Raw genomic sequence first — 11,911 nt, forward strand, 5'->3', positions numbered from 1 at the left:
AAAAGGAAAAAGTAAATAATTCCAACAAAAAACATAGAGATAAGACTATTTGAATTTGAAACTAAAAACATTTTAAATTCTGCTAAAACAAAATAATCATAACATATACCCATATAATTGAAGTCTTGAATTATAGTTACAATATTCACCCAACAAAAACAGAAATAAAGCAAATTGTTTTTTTAATTACAATTAGAATTTAAATAATCAATATTGAAACTTTCAATTACATTCAACTTTTGCACAAACTCTAAGAACTTATTAAGAAAATAAAATAAATACATGTATATATTAATTTTATATACATGTTTGTATTATTATTAAATTATTTTATATTCGCTCTATTTTAAATACATTATCAATTATAATCTTACATGAATTTAAGACGGCAAAGAATATTTTGAGCCTTTTGGATTTGAAAAAAAACATAAGTAAAATGTACCAACATGTCATTTGAGACTATGATATTTAATATTTCACGTAGAAAGTTGGAATTAATAAATTGTTAACATGATTTTTTTTTTACTAATACAACATAAAGATAATAAAGGACAAACATGTAAAAATATTTAAACTACTTTTCTGTTTTATGAAATTTAAATAATCATAAATTAACATATCTGCGCAACGTGCGGGTACGTATACTAGTTTTATAATATAATAAAGTAGTAATTCAAAGTTATTTATCTGTTATTTTAATCATAAACATGACTTTCCTCAAATTTATTTTGTCATGTCAAATTATTTTTAATGATAACTTTAGTTGAGTAATTTTATTGATACAAAAGGCTAAGTTGAGTGATTTATTGATAGAAAAGTCTAAGTTGAGTTGTTTCATTGATACAAAATAAAGTTCATTTATTTGCTAGATAGTTTTTTGAAATTAAGTGACCTTTAGGAAATTAATTATTCTGGTGATTAATAATGAATATATTAGGTAATATACATATACTTAAGAAAAAATGTTTTTCTTATCGAACATAATTTCTATATATTAATCAAAAAATGTTTTTGCAAAGCCAATCAGTGGTGTATTATTTAATTGATAAATTAATATTTATTAATTTAAAGAGTGTTTTGAGATTTAATAAAGGTTAATTTTGATTACATCAAAATTATCGAATCTTACTAATTTATGTATCATATTTATAGAAAGAACGTGTTGTGTAGTATTGACTTATAATTTTAAAATGAAACATGTTTCCCTCATACAGATAATAAATATTGAGTATATTTCAATATGAGTATATTTTATATGTTTAGTTGGCTATATATAAAAAGAAGAAGTTGCACCATTTTAGCAAAAGAAGAAAATTAGCAACAATGGGTATGAAAAGACTATTGTTGAGTTTGTGTTCCTTTTACCTTGTAGTAAGTCTTCATCTTACTAATGCTGCGGTAATCCCCGCGAAGCGCTTTGTGGCACCTTTTAACCGAACAAGTTTCCCCTCTGATTTCATATTTGGTGCTGCTTCAGCTGCTTATCAGGTATTCACAAAATTTCATACTAATCTTATTTAACGAAGCTAGAAGTTATATGAACGTTCAATAAGCTAGAAGTTTATATATATATATAATAGGAAAACAAGTGAAATATATCCGAATTTTGATCGAAATTGCTGTAACAATCTCAAATTTTGGAAATGATCTTTTACCCCTGCACTATTTAATAGTGTATTTTAAAGGTATATATGTACCCACGCGGACACCATAAATATTGCATTATTATAACTAGTAACTTGTCCACGTGGGCACATATATAGTTATATACATTTAAAATAAACTATTAAATAGTGAAGGGGGTAATAGGTCCTTCCCAAAGTTTGGGATTGTTACAGCAATTTCGATCAAAATTCAGATATATTTCGAACCTTTTTCCCTATATATTATACCATGAAAATTCAATATAGGATTATAGGATCACACACATTTTTCAATATTTTTTGTTTGAATAAGTAGATTGAAGGAGGAGCTCGTCAAGGAGGCAAGGGAGCTAGTATATGGGATACTTTCACGCACAAACATCCAGGTTTTTCCCATTCCTAAATAATGAAAAAATTGTGAATAAAACATAATTTTCCCACCAAATCAGTTTACTTACTATGGGAAACAAATTTCAATTGAAATACTAAGAATAGTCCATGAACATTTTTTTAATTCTCTAATTCAGTCAAAATATGTGTGGTAATTGCTATGAATAGTATACAATTAAAAAATAGTAATTTTTTAGCAGTCAACGATCTTCAATTTTGGTAAGATATAAGAAATGAGCTGTCAATGATGATCAGTTGATAAAAATACATATATTAAATAATTGTGATCAACTGATGGTAGGTATATAAATAAGTTGACCACCATTAGAAATATACGTTATCCAAAAAATATATGATGACATTCAACCTTTGATGTGTTTATTGTAACACAACTAATTTAGATCAATGGTTCTTGTAGATGCATACTATCTCAACTAAGATAAAGAATACAACATTTTAAACTTCGTTGAACATATACTTCAAAAAGCTAAGCTCCGATCTCACTGGGTAATTTTCAATATAATATAATATTCTTGGAAAGCCATTGGCTAGTTTGTAATTAATAAATTCAAACTATTAGACTTCAATTTCTTCAGTAGATCTAGTAGCTGACTCCTTCAGCAGTTAAAATATGGCGTGAACATCGCCGTCATATCATACTATTTTTGTTTGAAAGATGATATTTAATATAATACGTAAACATATGCTTTAACTTAATATTAGTTGCTATTTGTATCTTTCCAATATTTTAACTTATATTAATTTAAGCAATTAAAAACACATATTCTATGTAACATAATCTGTAACAATTTATGTGAGATACACTCAACTTGATTTGTATTATGACACCTAAAATGTGTGCGTTTCAATTTTATATAAGTTTAAATATTTATTTGTCAATACCTAAAATTAAAGAGACATAGTTATCAACTAATGTCAAATTAAAGGATACATTTATATATTATGTCAAAATAATATAGTAAAATTGAATTTCACATATAGTATAGTTTATAATTGTCTACATATCACATAGTTCTAGACTAGATAATGAGCTGTGTTATATATATATATATATATATATATATATATGGTAACTTAGGTTGGACTTTATCATATAATAATTATTATTCTATTTATTATTACATAAAAGTCATTCAACTTTAAAATTTATCATACATAATTTTTTTTTAAATTTTCTATGACATAAAAATCAACCTACTAATAAATTTATCATATAAAAATAATTTTTCTACGTTTTGTCACACATATCCAAGGAATAGGTGTTATTCGAAACAAGATTAATCCCAATTAAATTTAAAACCAAACGAGTGTTTGAGGTTATATTATACATAACATTCCCAAGCTTTTGAATTCCTCCAAAAAAATTATTTTGCTACTACCTGGTTCAATCTCCTATTGATAAGTTGTCATACTATTTATTTCATAATTGATCTAAATTTGACAGTATGAGATGTTATGACTCTACAAAATGTCATATTTCATGGATCTTATTAACCTAATAGCATATTCTCATGAAATGATTTCCTACAATCACTTCTCAAAATGATTTTTTAAAAATATTTTTATGTACAAAAATAAAAACCTCTTATAAAAAAAAAAGTTTGTAGATGATTTTAATTGCACTTGTAATAGTGTATTTTGTTTTACAGTAATTGCCCTCGATCTCTTAACAATTTATTATCCTTAAATTACAGAAAAAATTGCTGACCGTTCAACCGGAGATGTCGCTGTTGATTTCTATCACCGTTACAAGGTATTTATGATTAAATAATTCTTACACGTAGCATCCCAATCATGTCCACACCAAAACTAGTTCTCTTTAATTTTTATAAAGAACCCAATACACAACGTATAATTATATAATCAGTGTATATATGTGTCTGCATTAATCAATAAAATTATATTCAACAAGAATAAATTATACAAAAAGATCATCGATACAAAATAAAGAGTTTAACAATTATTCAATATAGGATTATAAAACAATTGACGTTAAAATAAATGTTGTATATATCTACATGAGCATTGCAGAGCGACATAGGTCTGCTTAAGGAAATTGGCATGCAGGCATTCAGGTTGTCTATCTCCTGGTCTCGAATTTTACCATGTAAGTATACTTCACTTGTTTATATATAGATCTTCTACACATGAATGATGAATCTTTGAAAAATCCTAATAAGAAATGTAATACAAGTTATCACTTAATGAGATATACAATTAGTAATAATTACTATGACTTTCTTGCACCTTAACATGTACAAATATTTGCATTTGCTGAAATTATAATATTCGATAACATAGGATTTTCTCATCTTTATTTTAGTTTGTTCATTTATATTTTCACTTCAAATAATCTTAAATTTACTTGGTTAAATATATCTTCGTTCCGTGAATTTATCATTATATACAGAGTTTATTTTTTTATTTTTTACAAATAGTTGTTATATTTGTGTACAATTTTCATAATATAGCGGGTGTGAGTGCTTGATTTTGAAGTATAAAGGAATATACCTTCAATTAATCAGTTCGTATCACAAGGTTATTTTGGGTATAATTCAAAAAATTAAAAGAAAGGACACACTAATAATTAGTCCCTTCTTTTTAAAAAGAATGACCCAATTTCCTTTTTAGTCTGTTTAAAAAAAATGACCCCTTTCTTTTTTTGATAACACTTTAACTTCAACTTTCCACGTGACATGTTTAAGGCCACAAGATTAAATGACATTTTGGTACATTTGATATAACTATGTAGAACCACAAGATTAAATTATTTTTTTCTTTTCTTAAACTCTGTGCCAAGTCAAATTAGACCATTCTTTTTGAAATGGAGGGAGTAATATTCTAACATTACTGAAGTGAAACGACTTTGCTTTAGATGGAAAGGTAAGCAAAGGGGTGAATCCAGAAGGCATCAAATTCTACAACAATGTCATCAATGAACTTATTTCAAAAGGTACTAATAATTATCTCATTCTAGTTAAAATAACCCTTTCAGAAACCATCATAATTAAGGTTCCTAACCTTTCTTTTAATGTCTTAAAAAGGTTTGACACCATTTGTGACGCTTTTCCACTGGGACACACCACAAGGCCTTGAGGACGAATATGGAGGCTTTATGAGTTCAAAAATAGCGTAAGATGGCTTAAGTATTCAATTAGAAATCAAAACTTTCATGTATGTTTGGCCACCATAGATATCATATTTTTAATTACTTAATTATATATTATGTCTAAATATACCGCCTCGTGTATTGTCACGATCAAAAGTACACCATAGATGTGACATGTCGTATAAGACCCCAAGATGTCCTACACAAGTCACTTGACATACATACAACACAACATAATAGACCTAAGTAGAATAGGTACAGAAGTCTCATATTATGAATGGAACATAAGTGCGGAAATATACTAAGTCTTGGCAAGCCAATCTAAAACATCAAGAGTGGTTGGAACGTAACCCATACACCACGTACAAAGTCTCAAAAGTAATTAACATCAAAAGTAAAGTCTTCATAGTCTTGCCCTCAGAGTATGAGGACTCACCAATCCAAGAAATAGGTAGCGATCCGTATCTAGTCACGAGCGGGAGGAGAGGAAGTGTCGAACCGTACATTATGAAACAATATAGACACAAGTATGCATTAGTACATGTAATGTATTAAGTATGAGGGATATCCATAAAATCATAAAACATGATCATAAGGGACATAATAGAAACATGATATGCATGACCAAGCTAAACATAGTAAAACCTTTATAGAAGAATCATAAATCAAGAACATGGTCATTGCATCTTAAAATCATCATGAAAGCTTCAGAAAATCTTTAGAGATAACATAGACCATTTTGTGGGATATTTACTGTCAACTGACATAGACCATGTGGGATATAACATGAAATTTGGTATCTTACTCCCACACCAAAAAGACATGTCTTACTTGCCAAGGTAAGAACCATGAACTTCTAGCTTAGGTGGATATTAGCTATGTCTTTCTATGACAATCCTACGGGGTCACGTAGTTAGGGACAAAGAGACTACTATTAGAGACCCAACCTCTATTAATTGGAGAGCCTCCATCTCAATATCCTCTCGGTGCTATGTAAAAATCTCAACAAAATAGTCATATGCGTAGACGTATTATCATACATGAAAAAGCATAATTAAGTTACTAATTCAAACTTAAATCATCATAGAGTAGCTCCTTAAATCATGAATCTGCATACATGTGTGAGAAAACCTTTCACCAACCATGATTTCTTAATGTGAGAAAACTTTTCACAATTTCATTGATACAGATCTTAAAAACAACCTTTAGATCATAAAACATCTTTTTATTAATCATGCATAAACTTTCATAAGTCATCATTCATAAGTTCATAGCTTACTTCATAAAATTCATAATAAAAATCCTAAATAATGCATGAGTCCATATGAAATCAATTGAAAAATACTTAACTGAATCAAATCATGCATAATAAGATAGAAATCAAACAATTGAATCATAAGAAATAGGACCCATGGAGAATTGAGATCAAACCCTAATTAATTTAATGAAATTGAATTGGAGAATTGAGAATCTTTAGGACCCAATGGATGAATGAAATCTATTGGTTAATTCCCACATACCTTGAGGATCAATGTCCAAAAGCAATGGACAAAAAAAGAGACTTGAAGCTTGAACCCTAGTTTTCTTCCTTGAGACTTAAGAGAATTTGGAGAGGATGAATGTGGATGAGAATTGGGGATTTGAGAGAATGAGAGAGTTTGGGTAGAATTAGGAATCAAAAATCAGTTATAGGGGTAGTTATAGGTCCATAGCGACATAGTATAGGGGTTAATTGGGAGGAAAAAGACCAAAACACCCTTCATTAAAATTGCCGAAAGTGACCTACGGTTCCAATCTACGCTCCGTAGAATAATCTACGTCCCGTATTGGTCAACCGTAGACTCAACTTCAAAAACCTAAAAATTGCTCAACTTCCCACAAGACCTCCCTACGGCCTGCCAAAAATTCTACGACTCGTTGAGCCAACTTTTAGAACCCAAGTTCAAGTCCAAAATTTCACCAAGTCTAGAACCCTCCTACGAAACCCATATACGACGCGTAGTCCAAACGATGAACTATCATGTTCACTTGTCGGTTGAATTTAAGAAACTTAAATTTCCTAAACTATACCTTATTCCTACGAGTGTCATCTACGACTCGTAGAGGCATCTATGGACCATAAACTTGTCTCGTAGGGTCCAATTACAAGAGGCCGAAACATGAAGTTCTTCTGTTTTCAATTTCCAAAGTGTTACATGTATGTGCTTCACTTGTAAATATTTTAGTTAATTGTTTTAGTATAGATAAGATGTGTTATTTGGTTTGAAATTGTAAGAATAGTTTTGATTATTTAATTATATGTTAATGCGTTATTCAGGAAAGACTATGGTGAGTATGTGAATATTTGCTTCAAAGAATTTGGTGATAGAGTAAAGCATTGGATCACTTTAAATGAGCCATTATCTTATAGCATGAATGGATATGCAAGCGGTACGTTTGCACCAGGAAGATGTTCGAGTTATGTTGGAAACTGTACAAAGGGTGATTCTGCCACCGAGCCATATATTGTAGCTCACAACTTGCTTCTTGCCCATGCAACTGCTGTCAAACTATATAGACAAAAATATCAGGTATATATATATATGTGTGTGTGTGTGTGTAATTTCATTTTGACATTTGGTGTGACAACTTTCAGAAAACTCAAAAAGGGAAAATAGGAATCACTTTGGTAACTCACTGGTTCGTACCAAAAATCAAGACTCCACTAGGACTCAGTGCCCCTCAAAAAGCACTTGATTTTTTCTTAGGATGGTGAGATTTTTCCCCTTGTTTTATTGTTCCCTTGCAAACTTTTTGTTATTATCGGGTTATCGAGTTTTCTAATTTTTTTTACTTAACTCCTCACCAAATAAATTCAACATTCACATAATTTGAAGCAAAGAGATGAATTTCAGTTCGAATAAACTTTACTTTGTACTTGGATTCATGAATTGATAAAAATTCGAGATCATTTCTCCATTTATTATTGCTTTATCAAATGTTGTATATCACTATATATATTTTTTCTATAGGTTTTTGGACCCAATTACATATGGTGACTACCCAGCCAGCATGCGTGCTAATGTAGGACGTCGGCTCCCAAAATTCACACCGGAGCAGAAAAAGTTGGTGAAAGGGTCCATTGATTTCTTAGGAATGAATTACTATACTACTCAGTATGCATCTCCAATGCTATCTGTCCCCAGAGTTAATCTTAGCTATACCACGGATGGTCATATTGATATGACTAGTAAGTCATCAAATTCATTCATTTCTTTGAGAGAAATTTATTCATTAATACTCCCTCCGATCCCCGTCATAATTTGTTTTGACTTGACATGAAATTTAAGAAAGAAAGAAAAACTTTTAGAACTTCATGTGATCTCAAACATGTCAGTGTGACTATAAATCGTTTCATTAATTAAGGGTAAAATGAACATTTAAAATTTAAATTGTTAGTAAATATAGAAATATGTCATTTTTTTTTGTATTGAGTAAAAAGAAAAGTAAGTCATATAAATTGGTACATGAAGAATATTAGTTTTACTTAAAGTACATAAAATTGGGTTAATTTTGATATCGTAAGAAAATTTTGTTTCTCAGTAAAAAAAATAAATACTCTCTCTATCTCAATTTATTTGTCTTAAGCCAACCTTTAAAGAAATGACATAATTTATATTTAGTAATAATTTAATTTTAAAATATCAATTTTACCCTTAACTAAATGATTTATAATCACACAAACATGTATGAATTATTTTAGACCATAAGTTTCAAAATTCTTTCTATTTTCTTAAATTTTATATGAAGATAAATACATTACATAAATGGAATAGAGGATATTATGTACTCCGTTATTTAACAGTTTGTATTTCATAATTCAGCACAAAAGGACGGAAAGCCTATCGGTACACCGGTACTAATTCTCTCCTTTCCTTTTAATTTTTCATGTGACATATTTACATATTTTTAAGGAGTATAAACTAAACTTTTATTATATATTGTATTGCAGACTGCCCTGGGTTGGCTATACATTTATCCAAGAGGAATATATGACCTCATGCTTTACCTCAAGCAAAAATACAAGAATCCTCCCATTTACATAACAGAAAATGGTAGTTTTTTTTAGTTTAAATTAGCTATTCTTACCCAAAAGCTTTTTTTATTCCTTTTTAGTTAAGCAAATTAATTGACATTATGTATATATTGCAGGAATGGCTGATGCGAACAACAGCACATTGCCACTTAAACAAGCCCTTAAAGATGATATGAGGATAAGGTATTACGAGGGACACCTATGGTTTCTATCAAAAGCCATCAAGTAAGATATTTTAAATTTAGCTAGAGTTTGATTATAAATTTTTGAAGTAGATTTTGATAATATGTTCGCATATCTATAGCTTACTTGTGCGCACAATTTAAAAAACTCAAATTTCAACTTCAATATCTATAACTTACTTGCACATTATTAATTATTGGCAGGGCGGGGGCAAATGTGAAAGGACATTTTGCATGGTCATTCTTAGATGACTATGAATGGGATGCTGGTTTCACAGTCCGATTTGGCATTACATTTGTTGACTACAAAAATGGACTTAAAAGATATTTCAAGAAATCTGCTTACTGGTACAAGAAGTTCCTCTTGAATAATCACAAATAAATATGAGTTTCACTCGGCTCGTTGCTCTAATTGGGATGTCTTGTGTCTTTGCATTTTCTCACAATGTTTGCTTTCTTTATGTTTTTTTCATTTTTGTAATGAGCGGGAAACGCCACAATAAATTTTACATGAGTCAATGATATTCAGATTTATTGGAAAAATAATTATTCCATTTAGAAACTGTATCTACATTAAAAAGCAATAATAACAAAAGAGTGATAACGACATCAAATCTTTGAATGGAATAAAATATAATATCCATACAAAGTATGTCACGGTCCGAAATCGGGTCATGATGGCGCCTTCTATAACCCCCGAATAGGCAAACCTAAACCCAACATAAGATGTAGAAGACAATAATTTAATAACAATAATAAGAATAAGTGAAAGAAGACATAAAATATAAGAAAGGAGCCATTTCATATATCTGTAGTACGATACAAGATGTACAAAGAGCCCCAAAGGTGATCGAGAATGGCAGATTAACGCAAGAACCAACCCAGACGTGGTGTCACCTATATAGAAGCTAACAAGTACCAAAAAGCCAAATGTACAAGAAACTGAGTAAGCAAAATATAAAACATAAGTCAGTACAAAAGAGGGAAAGAAGCAAGTCTCTAAACTCCAGGAGCTCACCACAATCCAAGCCTCCGATGGCTGAGGTAGATCCAACACTCATGGAGGGTGACTCGAACTGAGAGTTGCATCAGAAAAAGATGTAAAAATATAGTATGAGTACCAAAACATGGGGTAGTCGATAGGAATCACACGCCAAACAAGCTCAGAAAGAAAACAAGTATATAAAAAAGCACAGAGATACTAATAAGTCAAGAAATAATACGGAGATACGGTAATCATACAATGGGGAACAAGCAAGCGATTTACAAGAATTCTATCACAGCTACACACAAACACAAGGCAAACCAAATTAAACATGCTCCAAGGCATACCATAATTCAATGCAGGTGACTAAAAGGAGTAAAGCAATAAGCCTATAAGAAACATCGAGCTTCCTAGAATAATACCTTAAGCTTAACTGTAAAGTGCCAATAACCCTGATATATGTATCCACGGGCCACATGGAACTACAAGAAAATGGAGATACAACGACATTTTCTAAATGTCGTATTATGATGTTTAAATGTCACAAATTTGTTTACCGACATTATTTTATATTTGGACCAAATGTCGTAAATTTTTGTGTTGGGAATTTTTCCGACATTTAGGTAATTGTCGAGAAGAATTTGTGACATTTATTTTGTGACATTTAGGTAAATGTTGAAAGGAATTTGCGTCATTTACTTTGCAACATATATGTAAATGTTGGTAAGATTATTACGACATTTATTTTTTGACATTTATGTGAATGTCGATAAGAAATATATGACATTTATTTTTGACATTTAAGTGAATGTCAGTATGAGATATATGACATTTATTTTCGACATTTAGGTAAATGTCAGTATGAGATTTATGACATTTAGATAAATGTCGGCATGAGATATATATGACATTATTTTCGATAATTAGGTAAATGTTGGTATGAGATATATGACATTTATTTTTGACATTTATGTAAATGTTGATATGAAATATATGACATTTGTTTTTGACATTTAAGTAAATGTCGATATGAGATATATGACATTTATTTTTTCGACATTTATGAAATGTCACTTAAACTTTCTGACATTTAGATTAAATGTTGGTAAAACAAATTTCAAGACACTTACTTGTGATATTTATAAAATGTCACATTGAAATTTCTAACACTTTAGTTAATGTCAACAAATGCTATTATTGAATGTCAAAAAAATTGGTGATATTATTTTATATTTATCTAAATGTCATATTAATATTCTAATGTCGCTACCAAGTTTCTTAAACTTCCCAGAAAAATCTATATATAGTTTTTCTCAAGAAACAAATACATACAAACAATTCGTACATTCAAAACTATCTCCTTCATGATGAGCAAGAAATATTATATAAAGCAAATATTTTCTAATATTATAATCAAAGAACAAAGTAGCAATATAATAAGTTTTCTGTAAAAGTAAACAATGTCAAAACAAATTATCTTTTCTATCTCAAGTAAAATTGAGATCT

At 29.6% G+C, this 11,911-nt stretch overlaps 1 protein-coding gene across 1 annotated transcript; it reads left to right on the forward strand.

The window, feature by feature from the left end:
* Nucleotides 1-1,319: 1,319 nt before the first annotated feature.
* On the forward strand, nt 1,320-9,802 carry LOC125830012 (beta-glucosidase 13-like). The gene is made up of 13 exons (XM_049509236.1): nt 1,320-1,488; nt 1,960-2,029; nt 3,749-3,807; nt 4,086-4,161; nt 4,930-5,007; nt 5,099-5,186; nt 7,481-7,733; nt 7,799-7,914; nt 8,175-8,392; nt 9,027-9,058; nt 9,155-9,257; nt 9,355-9,463; nt 9,625-9,802. Exons 1-13 carry the CDS (start codon nt 1,324-1,326, stop codon nt 9,800-9,802), a joined length of 1,545 nt encoding a protein of 514 aa, XP_049365193.1. The 5' UTR covers nt 1,320-1,323.
* The last annotated feature ends 2,109 nt before the right edge of the window (nt 9,803-11,911 follow it).

Source organism: Solanum verrucosum, unplaced genomic scaffold (genome assembly GCF_900185275.1).
Source record: "Solanum verrucosum unplaced genomic scaffold, falcon-dt-bn FXZP01000074.1, whole genome shotgun sequence".
In the NCBI taxonomy this organism is placed as follows: Eukaryota; Viridiplantae; Streptophyta; class Magnoliopsida; order Solanales; family Solanaceae; genus Solanum; species Solanum verrucosum.